Source organism: Macaca mulatta, chromosome 11 (genome assembly GCF_049350105.2).
Source record: "Macaca mulatta isolate MMU2019108-1 chromosome 11, T2T-MMU8v2.0, whole genome shotgun sequence".
Classification (NCBI taxonomy): domain Eukaryota; kingdom Metazoa; phylum Chordata; class Mammalia; order Primates; family Cercopithecidae; genus Macaca; species Macaca mulatta.
Window position 1 is genome coordinate 114,754,165 of NC_133416.1, and position 21,783 is coordinate 114,775,947.

Sequence of the window (21,783 nt, forward strand, 5' to 3'; positions counted from 1 at the left end):
ACACTTTTGCCAGCCTTTCCTATGTGGACCAGTTTCATTGTGTTGGCAGATCTGGACCAGGGAACATCTGAACACAAGAGGAGTATGGTCCTAACGCCAGTCTGACATTTCTGTTTCATTTCTGGCTTTCCCAGACTCTGAAGTCTTTGAGGGTCACTGGGATTTATTCTGGGCCCTTGGCAGGATCCTGGGCCCGCTCTTAATATAGTTTTTATCCAAACCTGGTTCTCATTAAATCTTAATTATGTGAAATTCCTACCCTTAATGCAACTGAAAATAAGGCACACTTTGCTATTTTTATCTTTTTTCTTAGTCTTTATAAACCATTCCAGTGAACCATTCCCTGGAGTAAAGTGGGAAAACCACCAGAATTTAAGCTAAGCAAATTCACAGAACTCAATTTTACATTCATTAATTCATTTAACAATCATTTATTCACTCAAAGAAAGGTGATTGAGGACCTACAAAGTACCAGCACTGTTCGAAGTTCTGGGGAGGTAGCAGAACACATGGTAAGCTCCTGCTCTCAGGAAGCGGAGAGTCTAGCAGAGGAGACTGAACAAACCAGGAAACTCATCTAAAATGTCATCTTGAGCAGTGATAAGTGCTACTATGTACAAGTTTGGAGGATACAAAGATGAACAATTCATGCCCCTACACTGTGGTTGGGGTGGCAGTGAAGACATAAGTTATAACAAAAGTATAATATGTGTTATTGGGCATTGTGCACAGAGTGCTGTGGAGGAAGAGAGAAACAAATTACTACTGTGGTTATGGGGGGCCCTTGGAGAACACTTGAAGAGGTGACATTGGATCAGCATCTTGAAAAATAAGTAGGACTGTACTGGATGGAAAGGGTAGAAAGAGAAAGGAAACAAGAGCAGGGGCCAAGACAGGGAGAGATGAACAAACACAGTGTATTCCCAAAATGCCTGGTCATTTGCTGTGACCACAGCACATTGGTGCTAGATAGGCATGGAATGGGAGCATGACAGGTGCGAATGTAGGTTGAGGCCAATTAATAAATGGCCAGGCTGAAAAATCTGTGCTATAATTGAACGACCAGATTTCCATGTTAGTGCGTTCATCCTGGCAGCAATGTGAAAGATTGAAGAGAGAAACTAGAATCAGGAAATTATTATGAAAATAACACAATGGTCTGATCTTAAAATGAGTCTCTCTCTCTCTCTCTCTCTCTCTCTCACTGTGTGTGTGTGTGTGTGTGTGTGTGTGTGTGTGTGTGTGTGTGTGTCTGTGTTTGGCTAATCAGTTAAATTGAGAGTGTTAGACTCTTAGGGTTGGGAGGGGCTCTGAAAGTTATCTAGTCCTGCCACCCATTGTATGTTCGACTCTCCTTTCCAACAGCCTTCCCAAAGGATCACCCAACCAAGACACCAGTCTTTGAGACTTCCCATCCCAGCTTCAGAGAGCCAAGACTCACTCATGTGGAACAGAAATGTGCTCCCTGGAGCTACCACCAGTACTACTTTTGCTCCTTGAGGCTTAAAAACCCAGTCTAATCCCTAATTCAGTGCAGCTTTGCATTATTTAAAAGTAGCTGAAATTTCCTGAGCATCTCTGTGCACCAGGCATGCCTGCAGGGCACGTATCACCCCATTTCCAGATTGGAACCTTGGGCTCATTGGCCATGTGACTTGCTGAAATTTGGTCATTGACCCAATTATTTGGCAGCAATAGGATTAAAACCCAAAGCTCTCTAGCTCCAGAGCCTGCACTCTTGGAAGCAACTATCAATTTAACTCAACAAATGTTTATTTAGCGCTGACTGATGTGAAATATCCTGTCCTGGGTATCAAAGAACAGGGTGGAGCCAGTGAGGAGCAAGCATGGTTACCGTATTCCAGGGATCCCCACTCTGGAGATTTGGACAGTGGAGTTCACACTCAAGCATTATAATAATGTCTGTTTGGCTTTGCTTGCGGCCTGCGCTATTCCGGAAGACGAAAGTGATTTCTGTTTAGCCTATTGCACAGGCCTGGTTTCCTACTTGTTACACTGGGGCAAGCCCAATGCAGAAGCCATCTCCACAGAGTCCATACCCAGGAAAAATGATCTGTATGCTAGAAGGATACAGGAGGGAGATGTACCTGGAAAGGTGCAAAGCATGTGACTGGTGTATATAACCAGATTTGAGCAAAGCAAAGCTTCAACCTGGACCCATCCCAGTGATGAGCAAAGAGGAATATATAGCAAGACCGAGAGAGGCTGGGAAGCTGGAAACAGGAGAACAGGTGTAAAGAACTGATGGGAAAGCCTTCAGAACCAAGCCTGTGCACTGAACACGTATGCAGGAGCTCCCCCATTAGGCACTTTGTGGTATTGCTATGCTACAGTTATGGCTGGAGGACTTGAAGGAAATGGGTCCAACCCTGACATTGTTGGCATCTTTGTTCTCTGACTTTTTATTTTTTCCCTGAATCTAATGTTGTGTTTGTCTTCATCTAATGTTTAAATTTGTGACAATTCCGACTATATGTGCTGCATACTGGATGCAGATGAAGATGCCTGAATGTAAATCTTCCATATAATTGCACTTCCACCCCTATTTCATTTCCCCTCTGTTATTCTCACTCTTTAGGGGAGAGAAGCACCAAAGGGTTAGGAGACATCTGTGCCTCCTCCACGCACCTTGCACCAGTTCCTATTCAGAGCCAGCTGCCATACCCCAGCCAAATCCAAACACTCCCCCGCTTTCCAGCCTGCACCCCTCCATCTCCTGACCTCACAGGGCCTCCATCTCTTGGTGAGATCTGCTTTGGTTCTTCCTCGGTTGTGGGCTTTACACTCACCTCCTGGTTGGTAGTTGCTCTGCCACCTTACAGCTGGCCCCAGAAATCAACCCCTTTCCTTGGAGGGAGGGACTTCAGGATTCTCCTGAGAAGGAATTAGACAGGTAGGCAGGCAGGGGCACATGTGGTCCCCTTTCCATCTCACCAGATACTCAGCCCTGAATATTTTGCCAGTGTCCATGGAATGAGAGGCCCTGAAGTCCTGACCTGTTCAGAGTCCTTCCCTATATAGCACCAATGTCCAGCTTAATAAGTAGCCCTTTTGATTTTCCTTTTATTAAAATCACAAGCTTCCTTCCTGGTTTCTATCATCCCTTACCTCCAGATTCAGCAAAATGTAAAATAGGTAACATTTAGACTGGGAAGTAAATTGCATGTATATTTTCTTCTTGCACACATAGAGATCCCATAAATCTGCTAAATGGCCAAATAGTGGTTTTGTGCAGGCACCAAAAATTACCTCTTTTCCTGCTCTTATCTTTTCCTTGATTTTTAATTCTTCTAGAGATTTCTCTTTTCTTTCCTTCCTTTCTCTGTGTTCCTTTTTTATTTTTCTTTTTACCAGAAAATTCTATCCCATTCCCATCCCCTACCTCCTCGAAGGAACCGTCTCTTTCTACATGGTGTCATTCTAATTTCTTATTCTTATTATCCCAGTTATTCTTGGGGCTTTGGTGCAACCTGAGACAAATGATGTTTATTTATTCATCATTTATAACCAATTTAACTCTGAAAGGGACTTGAGCCAGATTCACAGTATGAGTTGGTTATAACAGAATTACTAAACAAAGATAGCAATGTAAAAAACATGTCACTAAGAGTAAGGAAGATTGCTGTAGCAGAAAATCTCTCCAAAGGTTTGTTACTGCAATTTAACACAAAATTTAGCATTGAGTTTCTTAGCCACCAAGGCAAAACAGGAAACAGGTATGATGTAGCTTTCATCATCTAATTTAAACACACACACACACACACACACACACACACACATACATACACACACACACACACACACACACACACACCCCATCTTTACCAAAACATACTTCATGAAAGATCTTCTCTGACTGCAGCAGGTTCAATCCAGGGCTGATACTCTTAGGCCTTTTCTGGAGATCTGAATCACCTCAGAAGCTTTTAAAAATATTCTATAGGCCAGGGGCAGTGACTCACACCTGTAATTCTAGCACATCTGTAATTCCAACACTGTGTGGGGCCAAGGCAGGAGGATCACTTGAGCCCGGGAGTTTGAGACCAGCCTGGGTAACAGAGGGAGACTGCTCTCATCTCTACAAAGGTTTGAAAAATTAGCTTGGCATGGTGGCAACTGCCTGTGGTCCCAGCTACTCAGGAAGCTGAGGTGGGAGGATCATCTGAGCTCAGGAGTTCAAGGCTGCAGTGAGCTGAGATATTGCACCACTGCACTGCAGCCTGAGTGACAGACCAAGACCCTGACTCAATCAATCAATTAAATCCATGATCAAGTCAAGGGGAAGGGAAATCATTGGCCTGTGCTCAGAGTAGTCAGGGTCTTTCTGAGTAACATGGTGACAACTGTAAACCACAGCATTCATTATGCAAAAGTGTCGCCCTTGTGGGTATAGGAATCATGACCTTTCTACAAGTGGAACTTAGATTCATATGGCCCAGTCTCCTCACTTCACAGATGAAGAACTGAAGTACAGTCCTGTGCCATAGGACAATGTTTCGGTCAACAATGGACCACATACATAAGGGTGGTCCCATGAGATTATGGTACCGTATTTTTACTGTGCCTTTTCCACATTTAAATATGTTTAGTTACACAAATACTTCCCATTGTGTTACAGCTGCCTATGGTATTCAGTACAGTCACATGCTATTCAGGCTTGCAGTCTAGGAGCAACAGCCTATCCTTTAGAGTCTAGGTGTGTAGTAGGCTACACCTGGGATCCCCAACCCCAGGCCCACAGACCAGTACCATTCCATGGCCTATTAGGAACCAGGCCGCACAGCAGGAGGTGAGCAGCAGGCAAATGAATATTATTCTGCCTTCTGTCAGATCACAGGCCGCATTTGATTCTCATAGGAGCACAGACCCTATTGTGAACTACACATGCAAAGAATTTAGGTTGCACTCCTTATGAGAATCTAATGCCTGATGATCTGAGGTGCAACAGTTTCATCCCAAAACCATTCCCCCCTTCCTCCAGTCCGTGGAAAAACTACCTTCCATGAAACCAGTCCCTGGTGCCAAAAAGACTGGGGACCATTGGGCTATATCATCTTGGTTTGTGTAAGTGGACTCTTGATGTATATTCTTGATGAATTGATGTGCCAATGCTCACACAATGATGAAATCACCTAACAGAGGATTTTTCAGAATGTATCCTGGTCGCTAGGTGACACATGACTATATCTTAGTGCTCAGTGACTCAATGTCACACTGGTCTTTGGAGAAGCAATAAAATAATGACTAAACATAGGGACTTTGGATTCTAGCAGACTTGAGGTCAAACCCTAGCTCTCCCCCAACAACTGTGATATTCTGTGCAGGTTACTGAATCTTGCCAAGCCTTGTAACAGTTTGTTCATCATTGTAAGATAGGAATATTATATATATTTAAGCATTCTGCACAGGGCCTGGAATATTATAGGCACTTAAGAAATGGTGGGGGCTATAAAATCATGGTAAAAGTGATGGCAACGTGTGTAGATCATGATAATGGAAAGACAAAGTCAAAAATCCAGGTTGCCTAATATCTACCGTAGCCCCCTTTCCACTACCCTACTTGGCTGGGATTCTGGTCTGAAATTGTACTGACCCAAAAGACATCTCTTAGAGCTGCATTGTCCAGGAGGATAGCCACTGACACATGTGGCTATTTAAAGTTAAATTAGTTAAAATTTTAGTTTTTCAATCACACTAGTCACATTTCAAGTCTTGAGCAGCCACTGAGGTTTGTAGCTACCAAAATGGACAGCACAGATATAGAACATTTTTCATCAGAGCAGAAAATTTTATTGGACAGAAAGTTCTATTGGAAGCTACCCTCACAGGCTTTTTCCCCTAGCTTCCTTATATTAATATTTGTGTTATTTCTTTCTCTCAAAATATGGTACTATCATTTTAAGCTAGAAGAGAAGGTTCTGTGGTCTCCTAACTCCACCTGTGAAGACACTGAAGCCCAGGGGATGGAACAGATAGATACACAAGTCACACAGCTAGTTAATACCAGAGCTGGTCCAAACGTGCTTCTGACTCAGTGCACGAATTATTCTGTAGTGACACAGGAGACCCAGGGAATCAGCTAAGCCTGTGTTTTCCTAAGTAGGGTTCTGATTGATTAGGGCTTAAGCACACATTTAACCCATTCTGTCATACTGCCACATGCAGGGTGATGTGAGTCCAAGCAGTTTATTACAAGGGAACTAGAATATCATCTTCTCAAAGCCACCACCCAGTGGCAAGGACACCAAAGATGACATGGGGGAAGATCTGGACTGCTCAGCCTCTCCCTTACATTCCTTTCTGGTTTGGGTTGTGGAAGAAGGAGATTCTGCTTGGTGTTTAGAATTGATCTGTTAATTTTAAATTTAAAATGTTCACTAGCAAGACAATGTTTGCAAGGATAAAGACTTTGAGATGTGTTTCTGACTCTTAGATTGTCTATATTGTTATTTTTCTTGATTGGGTTAACATGATAAGTTCAAAGCCATGGTTGGTAAATTTTCACAAGGTTGAACAAATTCAGCTTCCTGTGACATAGCTCACACCTTTAAATGAACAAAAACAATTCATTGCAACAAATATTTTCACAACTGTGGTTTCTGAGAACAAACATAGAGTCTCAAGTTTACAACAAGTTCATAGTGTTTAGACGATATCTGTTAAAAGGAAAGGTCTTTGTCCTTTTTTTTAAACAGAAAGAAACATGAATCCATGTTGACACAATAGGAGAAACAGAGATATAACTTCAGTGTTATAGGAATTGATACAAGTGTCACTTAGATTCAGCCACCAGTGTCAGAAAACGCAAATAGCTGGTGTTTAAACAAGATAGAAGTTTATCATACAAACAAAGCCTGGAGGTAAAAAATCCAGGGCAGGTATGGCCACTTAAGCAATGGTCAGAAGTCCAGGCGCTGCTTCTATCTTGTTGCTCTGCCTTTATCAATAAGTGGCTTCCACCGCATGGTCCAGTTTGGCTGCTTGTGCACCAGCCATCATGTCCACAGTCTTGCTTATAGAAGGAAGACTAGAGAAGGTTGGGCCTCTTCCCTTTAGGGCCCTTCCTGGAAGTCTCACAAGGAACCACTGCTTAGACGTCATTGTAAGAACTTGTCTCCTAGGTGCAAAGGAGGCTAAAAAATATAATCTTCATGCTGGATGGTCATAAGCCCAACTAAAGATTCTGAGTTTCATTATTAAGGAAGAGGAGGAGAACACGTATAGAGGGAAAACCAGCAGCCTCTGCCCCAGTATAAATATATTCGTTGTTACCTTTCTTGTGTTTTTTTCTTTTCAGGACAGTCTCACTCTGTTGCCCAGGCTGGAGTGCAGTGGCGTGATCTCGGCTCACTGCAACCTCCACCTCCCGGGTTCAAGTGATTCTCGTGCCTCAGCCTCCCAAGTACTGGGACTGCAGGCACGCGCCACCACACCCAGCTAATTTTTTGTATTTTTAGTAGAGTCGGGGTTTCCCCATGTTGGCTAGGCTGGTCTCAAACTCCTAACCTCAGGTGACCCACCCACCTCGGCCTCCCAAAGTGCTGGGATTTCAGGGATGTGCCACCATGCCCGGCCCTTCTTTTTAACTTTCTATATAAAGGGTTATGCCTAATCTATAGTTTTACCTTCTTAGAGGGGTTTTTGTCAGTCCATTCTTTTTTTTTTTTTTCTTGTTTCCAGTGGGATTGGATGTCAATCCATTCTTGATGGGTTTTTTTTCAAATACATTTCTGATTTTGTATTTTTCAACTGCAATCCTATCTGAGGAAGAATAAAAATATTAGGAACGTACAGTTTTATTCCAGAAGTTGCAGGCCCTACCTGTGTGCCCCTCCCCCTGCCTCTCTCTCCAACATTGCCTCCCACCAGTCCCTCTCCTTCCGTTGCTCTCTGTGTCTCAGCCCCAGTCACAACAAGCTGAGGCCCACAGCACCAGGCTCCAGGCTGCCTCTGGGCCTTTGTACACATGCTGTTCGCCTCTGCCTGGAAATGATATAATGCATGGGTAATAGGCCTGGCTCTGAGCCCAGCTGCCTGTGGTATATCCTGGCACTGCTGCTTATAACTGTGTGTCCTTAGGTAAGTTAGGTAATCTCTCTGTGCCTCTACTTTATTATCTAATAATAGCACTTACTTTAGGGCTCTTGTCATTATCAAATGAGCTAACATCAGAAAAATGCTCAGAGCCTTGCTTCACATACAACAAGCCCTCAATAGTAGCTAAGTTTGTTGAGCATTTACTATGTGCTAAGCACCTTACTGACATTCTCTCCCTTAATCTTCACAATAATGCTGAGGTATGGCCTTACAGTTCCCCTGTTTCACATATGAGGAAACTGAGGCACAGAGATGGTGAGTAGTTTGCCCAAGGTCCCACAGCTAGCAAATGATGAAGCCTGGCACAAACATCGTCAGAGTACATACCTTTTCTGCCACATCAGCACCAGATGTGAAAGTGTAGTGGGTTTCCTCTGTAATCTGTAAGGCTGTGTGCTGCCTTTTGCTAATTTTTATGGTTTTTTTTTTTTTTTTGGAGGCAGAAGCAGGCCCACATGGCCCCTAGGAGCCCACCCTGGCTTTTGCCTCTTGGCCCTGACCAGGCCAGGCCCTGCCCTTTTAGGCTTCTAGAGCCACCTCTCTCAGGATATGAAGCTGTACAGCCTCTGCTGCCTCCTGGATGTTTATTTTTTGTGCCCAAGCCTGCAAGGAGTGTTCTGCGGCAGCCTCACACGGAGCCTGTGGCTTCTCCACTTCTGAGGCTGTGGCTCCCCTCCCAGGGCCATTTATATCCTGGACCCCATCATCATCCCACCCTATTTGAGATCAGGTTCCTCCACAGAGGCCTCTGCCTTCCTAAACCAGGCCGGTCTGTGGCACAGGCAGCAGCTAGCAGAGAGAGGCACAGTCTGGCTGGCTGGTCCCCACGTGGTATGTGATGGACACTGAGCTTGCTGAGCATCCTGCAGTTCACAGCTAGCACTCTCTAGACCTGAGGGTCTCAGCCTTTGGTCAGCATCAGAAAATACCTACAGAGAATAAGAGATAAGATGCAGATGCCAAGTGCAGCAGGGTAAATCACAAATAGCTCCAAAATGATCAAGTCCTAATGCACAGAACTTGAAAATGCTACTTTATAAAGAAACACAGTCTTTACCAATGTGATTCTGTTAATGTTGACATGAGATTCTCCTAGATTATCTGAGTGGGCCCTACATCTCATCACAAGTATCCTTATAAGAGAGAGGGATGCTTGACACAAAGAAGGAGAAAGTAATGTAAGACACAGATAGAGACTGGAGTGACTAGCCACAAGCCAAGGAATGCTAGCTACCACCAAAAGCTGAGAGGGGCAAGGAATAGACCCTCTCCTAGATCTCCACGAGGGAGGGGAGGCCCTGCAAACACCTTGATTTTGGACTTCTGGCCTCCAGAGCTGTGAGAGGCCAGAAGTCCAACATATGGCCACCAGATTGTTGTTTCAAGCCACCAAGTTTGTGGTATTTTGCTACAGCGGTCATAGGAAACTAACACACCAAGCAAAAGGTACAGACCCAGGAATATCCATTTTCACCAACTCCCCAGGTGATCTGGAGACTCCCTGAAGATGGAGAACTAGATGGAGCATCCAGGCTAATGCTCCAGGAGGACCGTGAATTCTTACAGTTTTGCTCACATCCTATTTAAATTGTGAGAGCCTGGAGCATGTTGAATGCCTAAATACCGATGGGAAACATACAGAGAGGAGATGGAGGTTGAAGTCATGGGACTGCAGGGAGATAAGTGATTGAGCCAAGTCCCCAGGGAAGCAGAAGCAGGGAAGAGAAAAGGAATCCTTCTCTGGGATGGGAAGGGAAATGAAGCCTAGGGGATGTGTAGCTGTTTGCAGGGGGGGTGGAGGTTGTTGTTATTCATGTATCATTTTTGCTCGCTCTGCCTAGACCTGCCTGTCCTCAGCGCTGTTTGCAGCCCTCAGCCCTCTAAATCACCTTTCTTAGGATGTGCAGCTGGAAAGCCAGAGATGCTTCCTTGGTCAGTCACATGTGTCTGGGCAGCATCCGTAGAAATCACCTCCTCACCTGTGCCCTTTGCCCACTTGCCCCATTTCAGGCAATTTATGTAATCACTCATAAGTGGCACTGACCTTCACACTGCAGAAGACTTGTACTTTGGTACAAAATGGCTTACTTTTCCCTAAAAGCACTGACTCTCTCCACGAGGCCTCTGTTTCATGGTTCCCAAGTGGTGTATTGTGCATAGTCAGGATGTGGGGAAGTCGTCCTCCATGGGATCTAGCACACTGAGCTTCCTCCCTGCCTCAGCCAATTGTGTATGATGGTGAGGAAGGCAGAATCAGCAGTAGAAAGAGAAGGCTATGTCCCTGCATGCAACTAAATCCCATTGCAGGAGTGTGTCAGTCAGGTTTCTCCAGAGGAACAGAACCCACAGGATGTGTGTACATGTTGGTGGAAAGGAGATTGGATGGATGGATGGTTGGATGTATGGGTGGATGTATAGGTGGATGAATGAATGGATGGGTGGCTGGTTGGATAAATTGATGGCTGGGTGGCTGGGTGGATGAATGGATGGATGTGTGGATGGAATGGATGAGTGGGTGGGTGGATGGATGGATGGATGGATGGATGGATGGATGGATGGATGGATAGATGGATGGAAGGAATAGATGGTGAGTGGACAGATAGAGAGACAGATTGATCAACACACACATATCCTACTGGTTTTGTTTCTCTGGAGAGCCTTGGCTAATATGCTTTATATATACACACAGATTTAAGGAATTGGCTCACAAGATTGTGGATACTGGCAAGTTCAAAATCTGCAGGGTAGATCAGCAGGCTGGAGACCCAGAAAAGAGTTGAGGTTGCAGCTCAAGTCGACTGGCAGAATTCCCTCTTTGGGGAAAAATCAGTCTTTTTTTTCTCTTAATGCCTCCAACTGTTTGGATGAGGCCCATCCACATTATGGAAGATAATCTGCTTTACTCAAAGCCTACTGATTTAAATGTTAATCTCATCTAAAAATTCAGAGTAATGTCCAGACTAGTGTTTGACTAAATATCTGGATACTGTGACCTAGCCAAGTAGATACATAAAATTAACATCACAAGGTGTCTTTCTCAAGTGCTTATATTCCCAGGATGATACTAAATACTGCTATGAATACAAAATCGTCTGCAGACAATGCTTGGTTCAGAACAAACTCCCCAAGACTGAAGTGCTTCATAGGGTTGTTGGAAGACTAAATGAGAATCCAGGTGGAGACAGAATCCACCTTTATGATAAAAACTGAAGCCACCAGGCACTAACTTTTCCCAACCTCACTTGCAGCTTGACAAAGGCTCATGAACCAGGCTCTGTCAATCTGATGCACCAGCTCAACTCCTTCTATTCCATTGTCTCCTGGACCTGTGACCCCTTTTTCTCCCCCACTTAATAACAGAATTCACCTTCCCTGGTTTCTGGCTTGAGTCATGATTCCCTGTGGGTCATGGTTACTCAAAATATGTTCCATAGACCAGCAGCTGCATCATTACCTCGAGTTCATTAGAAATGCAGAGTCTCAGCTGGGTGCGGTGGCTCATGCCTCTGATCCCAGCACTTTGGGAGGCCAAGGTAGGTGGATCACCTGAGGTCAGGAGTTCAAGACCAGCCTGGCCAACATAGTGAAACCCTGTCTCTACTAAAAATACAAAATTAGCTGGGCGTGGTGGTGCATGCCTGTGATCCCAACTACTTAGGAGGCTGAGGCAGGAGAATTGCTTGAACCCAGGAGGCAGAGGTTGCAGTGAGCTGAGATCACTGCGCGACACAGCAGGACTCCATCTAAAAAAAAAAAAAGAGAGAGAGAAAGAAATGAAAGAAATGCAGAATCTCAGGCTCTGCCCCAGACCCTCTGAATCGGAATCTGCATTTTAACAAGATCCCAGGTGACTCAAAGGCACAGAAACATTTAAGAAGCACTGACCTAGAACACTACCTTGGCTTCCCCCACTCCAGGACATCTGCAGAAACCACCCTCGTGGGCAGTTGGACCGTGCCTCGCACAGTAGGGCTATCACTATAGTAACCAGCCGTGGCCACCTCTTACCTCTACCATCTTCCTGACTTTGGTGCCCACAGATGCAGTGATGTTACAATGAGTATTGCTATAGAAACCAGCACCGGATATGGTCTACTATCAATGTAGCTGCTTTTCCTTCACTCTCTGTGTCTCTGGAATTATGAGCTTCCTAAACCACAAATATCTAAATTCCTCTCCAGTCTAAGAAACACTCAACAAATAACAAAGATGAAAAGTCAGGGCCGCATAGTTTACAAAGGGAAGGCTATAGCAACTGCAGAGGTTTGCATCTATTTGTAAAGAAAAGGCAGGAACATCCCTCTATGTCGCTCTGTGTAGCAAGGCCTTTTCCTGCACCTGACAGGGAGAAGGTGAGTGATGCTAAAAACAATGTTGGTGGTGATGATAATAACAGCCCCCATTTATTGAGCACTTTCTCGGTACTGGGCGCCACGCTACATACATCATCCCATTCAATTCTTCCAATAACCCTGTTTATTTGTTCCCTGTGACTGCTGTAAAAAATTACCACACACATGGATGCTTAAAACCACACAAAATTCTTCTCTTAACAGTTCTGGCAGCTAGAAGTCTAAAATCACCCTCACTGGGCTAAAGTCAAGGTGTAGGAAGGGTTGGTTCCTCCTGGAGGCTCTGGGAGAGAATCTATTTCCTTGCCTTCTCCAACTTCTAGAGGCCGCCTGCATTACCTGGCTCGTGGCTCCTCCTCTCATTACTCTAACCTCTTCCACTGCTTCTTTTCCTTTCTCCTTTGACCTTCTTGCCTGCCTTTGATAAAGACCCTTGTCACTGCATTTAGGGCCCACTTGGAGGATCCTGAACTTAATCACACGTGCAAAGTCCATTTAGCCAGATAAGGCAGCTTTCACAGGTTATAGGGATTAGGATGTGGACATCTTGGGTTAGGGGTGGGGACATTCTTCAGCCAACCATACCCTCTGAAGTGGGTGCTGTTATTATCCCCATTTTCCCAGTGAGAGAACTGAGGCATGACAATTGAAATATCTTGTTCAAGGTTCCCACCGCTAGAAGGTAGAGCTGGAATCCCGTTCCAATCAGTCTTTCTCCGGAGCCCGTGCCCCTAACCACAGCACTGTACAATCCTCAAATGCTTTGACCCCATCCCCTACTGCACTAGGTCAAAGGAAACAAACCAAACACCATCAGCTTTCTAAGGAGTTTGAGCTTCCAGTTGAAGCCCCTCTACTGCAGACTGAAACCTCAAAATAGGATTTCTTGGTTTGGGGACCCTTTGCTCAAGTTTTCTTCAAAATGTCCAACCTCAAGTATATTGGTTTGCTGGGGCTGCCATAACAAAATGCCATGGACCAGGCGGCTTAAACAACAGAAATTGATTTCTTCCCCACTCTGGAGGGGCTGGAAGCCCCAGATCAAGCTGCTGGCAGGGTTGTCTTCCTCTGAGGCCGCTCTCCATGGCCACCCTCTTGCCCCACTGTGCACACACAACCCTGGTGTCTCTCGTGTCCTAATCTCCTCTTCTTCTAAGGACACCAGTCAGACCAGATTAGGGCCACTCTATTGGCCTCATTTTAACTTTATTACCTCTTCAAAGGCTCTCTCTCCAAATACAGGCACATTCTGAGTACTGGGGGCTAGGGCTGTAACATAGGAATTTGGGGGAACACAGTTCAGCCCATAATAATAGGTATTTTCTCTGAACCCCAGAACAAGGCAGTTTAGCGTGTGCGATGAATTCCAGACCCCATGGATGTTCTCACTCCTGGGTTACATGTCTACTCCGCATTCTTTACCACGTCTCCAACCTCACCCTCAGCAACCCTTTCAATACCTTTTAATATACTACCTCTGGATATGCCTGTGGCTCAATATTCCCCATATCCAACCATGACCTCTTTGTGGGAGGGTCCTATGTTCTGATCTCCCCAAAACTTTCTGTCTATCATTAGGACTTCCATGGTTTTCTCTCCATCTTCCCTAGTCCACACACTAGGTACTTCCTAAAGCCCCAGCAACTGGTTTTTCCAATAGAATCAAAGAATATTAGCATTGGAAAGAAGTGAACAGGCTAATGGTAGCCACCTCTGACCTACCATCTGCATTTGTAAGTAAAGTTTTATTGGAACACAGCCAAGCTCCTTCATTTGTGTATCATCTGTGGCTGTTCTCACTGCAATGGCAGAGTTGAGTAGTAACAACAGAGACTGACCATATGGCCTATAAAGCCTAACATACTTACTAGCTAGCTTTTTACAGAAAAGGTTTGCTGAGCCCTGAAATAGACCATCTGATCCAAACTCACCCCATTTTATAGGTGAAGACACTGAAAGCCAAAACGTTGATGGGCCAGAGGAGCCCTCCAGTGAGTTCCTGCCAGATCCAGGGCTGGGATTCAGTTCTGCGGAATCCCAAACCAGGCCTTCCCCACATCCTGTAACATTCTTTCTAGTACCCAGACTCCCCAGCCAAACTCCTTTTCCATCCTGGATGGTCAGCCTCATCACCAGCTCTCTCTTCACCATTTCAGAGAAAGGCTGTGTCCGTGTATGTTCTCCATCTCCTACTTGAATCTGGGCTCAACAACCATCCTGAGCTGACATGCTGGCTTGACCCTGCAAGGAAGCCCATCACGGCTTTCTCTTTCCTTCCAGAGCCTCCAGTTGCACCCTACATACCTCTCCTAACACCACAGTGAAGATGTAGATGGCCACTGTCCTGTTTGGGTGGACCATCTCCCTCCTCTGCTCATCTCAGGCCACCCGGTCAGGGATTAACAAACCTGCCTTGCTCCAGAATTTCCAGGGGAGCTTATTTAGAATGCAGATGCCCAGGCCCTACCCCAAGACCTATCGGAGCCAAACTCTGGATTTAAAATCATGGCCGTTGCCATTTTAACAAGCTCTTCGTGTGATTCTGATGTTCAACGAAGTCTAAGAACCACTTCACCAAACCATGAGCTCCTCAAGCTTCTTTTGGGTTTTAGTCACTGCAAACAACTTCAGAATAAAGGAGACAACCAGTGGAACATTGTTCTCTTAAAAAAAATGTATAAAGAGAATGCAAGATTTTTTCTTCAGCATTCTCCACCCTCTCCTCAACTCAGGGCCCTCGAATTCTTTCCCATCTCCAATTACTCCAAAGAAAACATCACAAATAATGCTATTTTTCCCCTCTGAGTAGACAAGATAAGAAGATTTTTAAATGAGTTACTGGCAAAGAATTCATGAGCTTATAAACTATTAAGGTCAGAGTGACAAAAAGAAGGCAATGTTGAAAGGAGAGAATAGGTACATAGAAAATTCCAGGAGAGGTTGGAATCCTGCGGTTCAAGGTGTCTTATTCTGGGGCTTGCCAGCTGTCTTGGTAAAGGTGTTATTTTGAAGGCAGCAGAGCCTTTTTTTTTTTTTTTCTATTCTTTGGCATTCACCAGGCGTTGGCTGTGTGCCCTGGGCCTCGCTTGGCATCTAACATGAAAGGCAGCAGCCCAAGGGCAGTTCTGTGATGGAGATACAGTCCCCCAGGGACTCAGGGTTGTGGGCTGTGCTTTGGGGCCACTGAGCAAAAGAATGATGGTGGGAGGTGCCTCTGAAACCTAATCCAGAGAGGAGTTCTCTGAGCACTTGGGGCTGGTTTCCAACAGTGATGGAAACACTGTGACAAAAATAAGTTCTGCTCACCTGAGACAGTAGAATCCAATTCAATTTCAAGTCAATGTGTGTTTATTGAGTGCCTGATTCAGTTTAGGTGATGGAGAGAATGGGAGAATGAGGGAGACAGCCTAAGAAGCAGGCTGATTCAGGCAGAAAATCCTTGGGACTCTGCCCCACAGAGAGGTCCACAGGTCCAGAAACGCAATTTTATTGGTTTCACCGAGTAAGAAATTGGTAAATCTTAGTCTGTGACATGAGCAAATATTTATTAAATGCCTACAGTGTGCCGGGCAGCGTCCTGGGGCTGCAGCAGGAGTGGTGATCCAAGAAGTCCCCATTCCCTGCCCTGGTGGAGTTTACATTCTAATGGGGCATTTGCAGAAGCAGCGGGTAAGGCCAGAGGAGTCCTCTGGGGTGAGGCCCACAATGCGAGGGATTCAAGTGGGATAAAGTCAGGAGGAACATCTAGGGAGAAATGGGATTTAGCCTGTGGTTTGAAGGTTACATGTGATGTGGATTTTTAAAGGGCTTCAAGCCTTACAGACAGGAGGCTGAGCTGCATGAACAGGAATTAGCCCATTGCATACCAGCAAGAGTCCATGACCTGATCAGATCCCCTGGGGTGACAGGTGCATGCTGAGTAACAGAGTGCATGCTACCAAGTTGGACAACAGAATGTCGATATCACATGGGGTTTCTGCACACAGGATATGCAGTCAAATAACTTGGGTCTGACTCCCAGCTCTTGCTAGTCTTGTGGTCCAGGGCATGATACTTAACCTGAATCAACATCATGCTCCTGATCAATGAAATGGGCATAATCATAACTAGCACAGAGGTTGGTCCTAGGCATTCAGATGAGACCATGAATGACTGTAAATGGCTGAGCTGCTGAATATTATTAACATCGGATAAATAGATCTGACGTTAGGAAAACTGGCATCTGCCACCAAAAACTTTCTGGGAAGCTCATGACATCTGCATTTCTCAAGGGGGCTGGCTGACTTGTAACCCCATCTACCTGTCATCCTCTTCTCAATGCCATGGTGGTCATGCTGGACTGAATGGCAGCCCCAGGGTGGGGGGCGGCAAGAAACATGCCCAGAATATATTTGCACAACCTGGCCTCCTTCAGTTTTGCACCTGGGGAACCCCACTGGCTTCATGCTCGTCTGACCCTTGCTGAATGGCAGGAAACCTTTTGGATCTACATAGTGCGTTTCTCAAAGTGTGGTCCTTGGGCCACCTAAATCAGAATCGCAGGGGCTGCCTGTTAAAATTAAGTTCTTGGACTCTAACACAATCACCATCACTGGATATAGAGCCAGATGATTCCCAGGCCCTCTCACGATGACTTTAGAGCAGGGGTTCTTTGAGAATGTGGTCCTCAGACCAGCAGTATCCGTATCAGGAACCAGTTAGGAATGCATTTCCTGGGTACCTCTCCTGATCTATCGAATCAGAAACTCTGGGAATGAGACCCAGCAGTCTGTATTTTAACAAACTCTCCAGATAATTCTGATGCACATTAAATTCACATGGGGAGGTTTTAAAAACTACCTGTGTCCATCTGCACCCTATACCAATTAAATCAGAATGCCTGGGACAGGACTCAAGTGTCATTATTTTTTTCAAAATCTTCTCCAGTAATCCTAATGTGAGGACAGAGTTTATCATCACTGGAAGAGATAGGAAGATGGCACGAATGCATTGCACTTAGAAAGTTGTCCTTCAGTGGTAGGCATTGTCTCAGTTAATGCTTGCAACAAGCTTGCAACAGCCTACCATGATCCAATTAGCAGGCAGGGAACTTGAGGCTCTCAGAGTTTCAGGGGTGTGACCAAGGTCCAAGGGGCCTCAAATTGTGGGCGCCACTGGGCGGCTGCCCAGCCTGGCTGGGTCTGGGGGAAGGCTGCCTGTTAACCTGGCTCTCTTTAGAGAGCCTTTTCCAGGTGCTAAAGCCTTTTGGCAGCATGTTGCCTGGGCAGAGCTGAAGCCTGAAAGAGCTCCAGAAAGACAACAGGGACCAGGCTGCAGATGGGAAGGAAGCGCTAGCGGACACCTTAGGCTTGGGCCCACAATCAGGGAGCCCCAAATAGAAATAACACCGGGCGCTGATTGGTTTTCCGCCGCTCCAGACCCTGCGCTTGGTGCTTCAAGTGACTCATCCTTATGTTCACATGATCGCCGAAAGGGATAATATTCCCAGATCAGTTACCTCCTAGCCTTTCCTAGTCACATTATCCCCAGGTTACAGATGAGGAAACTGAGGCCCAAGGATTCCAGAGAGCCTGCCCCGGGGTCACCGGTGCGGTCCGGATGTCTCCAAAGGCTCTCCCACTACTCTGGAATTCAGAGGCAGGGTCTCCAGGGAAAGCGGGGAGTGGGCTGGGGAGTCGGGAGATGGGGGGGGAATCCCCCGAGCAGGGGGTGGGGCCGAGCCGGCAGCCCCTGCCTCCAGGGAGGCCCTAACGCGCATCTCTGGGTCCCTCCTCCCGCCGCAGGCCCTTCCTCGTGCTGCCGCCGCTGATGGAGTGGATCCGGGTGGCCGTGGCGCACGCCGGCCACCGCCGCAGCTTCTCCATGGACAGCGACGACGTCCGCCAGGCGGCCCGGCTGCTGCTGCCCGGTGTGGACTGCGAACCGCGCCAGCTCAGGTAGGCGCGGGGGCCGGCGTGGGGCGGCGGGGGAGGGAGGGCTCCGGGCTTGCAACCTCCACCTCTCCAATTAGAGCCCCGCACACCTCGGCGGCGCTGGGGTGGAGGCTCCCTGGTTGAAGTGGCAGGCGCGGGCTGAACAATAAGCAGGTCCCTGGAGTTGCAGGGATTAAAGAACGCGGCGAGGCCCGATTCTTAGATTACAGATGTCGGTGTGGCTTCTCTCTGGCTATTCTCTCTGCGCCTAGCTTCTCCCTCTCTCTCTCCTCTCCCGGTAAAATCCGGTCTTCCTGTAGTTTTCTAACCAAACCTTGCAGAGTGAAATTTCTGGCTGGGTCAGAGAGCGCCTCTGCGTTTTCACTTGCGTGAGGATGGAGTGGTCCTCTCTGCATTCCTCAGGCCTGTATCCAGGGCTCTCCTCCATCAAGGTGGGAATTACTCCTGGGTCACTCAGGGGCCCCTTGCGTGGGTGCTCATTTTGAGCCAAAGCAAGAGAAATAAAAGAACTCACTCAGGTGAGTCATAATCTGGCTTTAAATGCAAAAAGCACATAAATCCAGTGGGGCGTGTGTGTGTGTGTGCACGCTCACGCGCACGCACACGCACAAACCTAAGAGCATGCACTTTCCTTACTCCCCCCACTTCCAGCTGTTTGCTGTTTCCCAGGTGTCATTGTCATCATTTTCAAGTCCCCTCCTACCCACTGATGGGAGACTGCCTGTCCTCCACAGCTCATCCAACTGGGCCAAGGGCGGAGAGTTCTGCCCTTTCAGATCTGATTGGGGTTCTGCAAGGAAATAGTGGGTCTGCGGTATGAAACAGCCCGCTGAAGGCCCAGAGCTGTCCCTCAGCCCAAGAACATGCAGAGAGCTAGTCAAAGTCATCATTGCTAGCATTTATTGGATGTTTACCACATGCCGAGCACTGTTCTAAGTGCTTTACCCAGATGAATATTTCCCAAACGCTGTAAAGTAGGTACTGTGATTATGCTCACTTCAAAGGTAAGGAAACTGAGGCACAGATAGGTTAAATACCATGCTCAAAGTCACAGGAGTAGTAAATAATAGAGTCAGGATATGAATTCAGGCAACCCAGAGCCCTGGGATCATAGTTCTAACCACTGAGCTTTCATGCCTTCAGATTTTTGTCCAGGCATTTTCTGGTTGTGCCACCATGCCTTGTACCTTGCCACCTACAATAACAGCCCATCTCAGGGAGAGGTGAGGTCATTCACTGAGTACCTACTATGTGCTAGTTATCAATTGCAACAAAAGATTTATTTCCTTTAATCCCTGAAGGGGCATCATGAGGTTGGCATAATCTTCCCATTTTATAGATTAGGAACCATTGGTAGAGCAGCTTGTAGGTAGAGGTACCAAGGAAGAAATTCTTGTGGTCCTATTCTAAGTCCAGCCTCTGCCACCAGACTGTCCTGCCTCCTGTTTTCAGGGGTTGGGGGGACATTCTCACTCCCACCACTCCTGCCCATTGCCCTGATCTCCAACCTGGATGTCTTTGCAGCTCCTGCTTTCCTTTTGCAGGAAGCCTGGGACTGCTGGGTGACGGGAAAGGTTAGATGTTTTCTTAGTGCTAACTGACAAAGCGTTCCTTGTTTGTCATACCTTCAGGAGACCCCACAACTTACAAGTTAGGAGCCTGGGCTCCAGGATGCCATTGCCTGGGTCCAGATCTCACCACCAGAGTTAATCAACTGTGCAAACCTGGGCAAGCTCGTTAACCTCTCTGGACCTTAGTTTTCCCATGAGTAATGCGGAAATGTGAATAGCAGCTCTGCTTAGAGGTTGGTGTGAGCACGAAGTGGGATAATGAATGTGCACTATTCACTCAAACAATGCCTGAAAGGAAGTAAGTGCCTATAAAGCGGTCATTTTTAACTAAATTCCCCGAGCCTCTGCTACCACTGAAATAATGAGGCGGCTCCTACTTAGGTATTATTCTATAATTTTTGAAGACCTTTAATACTTTCTCATAAGAGCCTCAAAACAAACATTGGTATCCAGAAAAAAGCAGTGCTGCCCCATTTTGCAGAGGAGGGAATCAAGGCTTAGTGACATTAGGTAACTCTGCCAACATCACACAGATGGTAAGTGACAGAGTTGGGAGCCACATATCACACCCAGAGACCCACTGATACAACCATGTGTCATTTTTCTGCTCCCTCACCCTAGACCTAGACAAGCCCTCTCGGAGGATGCTATCTTCTGGATGGCTCTGTCCCTTTTCACGATTTTGCAGACTGAACATGAGCCTCAGGGGCCACTGTCCATCTCTGCACCCCTCCCCCAGCACAGAGTTCTTTCTGCATGGTCCAGCAACCAATTGTGTGTCATTCTGACAGTCACACCAAGGATTTCAATTTCGGCATCTGTCCAGTTTGAAGCCTCAGCCCTGGCTTTCAGGATGTGAATGTGATGTGCACACAGGCCAGAATGCACAGAGGAACAGAGGAAGTTGGTTCCTCTGAGTCCCTGGGCTCTTTTTAATCATTTATGTCTTCATTCTTGACTCATTTGTCTCCTGAATGATGATTTGTGTACAGAAAATATACTGATTGATTGTTCGAGCTAAATTTTCATTTGATTTGGAAATCATCTTCAAAGAGAAAACTAAAATATTGAGTTAGCTTACCTAAATAGTAAGTGAAGGACTTACAAGTTCTATTAGCTACAAAAAATTCAGGACATGAAAGGATAAACCATTTCTTTCAAAAAGAACACACATTTTTCAGACTAATCAACATACAGATATATCTACACGTATATTTTCTAATCTCATTTAATGTGACATGAAGTAGGAATTACTGTCTCCATTTTGCAGGTAACAGGATCAAAGAAGTTTTGTTCTTTCAAGACACCCAACAGATAGATACCAGGGACCCACCCTGTTTCTTACACTTACAGTCCATGTGGCGTGTCCATAGCTGTCCCCAACAACTGTGCAAGACAGCCTTTATTATCCCATTTTACAGATGAGAAGGCTGAGGCCCACTGAGGTTATGGGACTTGTCCAAGGTCACACAGCTGCTCTGAGGCAGAGCAGGGCTAGAATGGAGGACTTGGCAAATAATGTAAAACTACAGTCTCCTTGCCTCTCTCCCCTCCCAGACATTCATTTTAGAAGTTGCCGGGTGGGCTCCTAGTTCTGAGTCAGTCAGAGCTGAGCTCCTTCTTTCTAAATAAACAGCCCTAGAAAGGGGAAGGCAGTTTGGTGTTCTAACAATGCGGGAACTTGGGACGTGGTGTTGGCGGCTGGAGTGTCAGTGACTATTAGCACATATAATTACCTACCAGCTGGCCGAGGTTCCCTGGTGGGAGGCAGCCTGGATACCAGCCGGGACAGAGAGACCAGAGTCAAGG

At 46.2% G+C, this 21,783-nt stretch overlaps 1 protein-coding gene across 5 annotated transcripts in view; it reads left to right on the top strand.

The window, feature by feature from the left end:
• The window catches only part of ABTB3 (ankyrin repeat and BTB domain containing 3), a 338,657-nt gene that overhangs the window by 241,174 nt on the left and 75,700 nt on the right, over positions 1–21,783 (top strand). For 4 of the 5 annotated variants that reach the window (XM_028829828.2, XM_028829830.2, XM_028829829.2 and 1 more), the window contains exon 4: positions 18,254–18,406. In XM_028829828.2, coding sequence (XP_028685661.1) covers positions 18,254–18,406 — 153 coding nt within the window. Of the gene's footprint in view, positions 1–17,921; positions 18,108–18,253; positions 18,407–21,783 lie in introns of those variants that run through there. The other variant, XM_001093296.5, reaches the window with a different exon arrangement.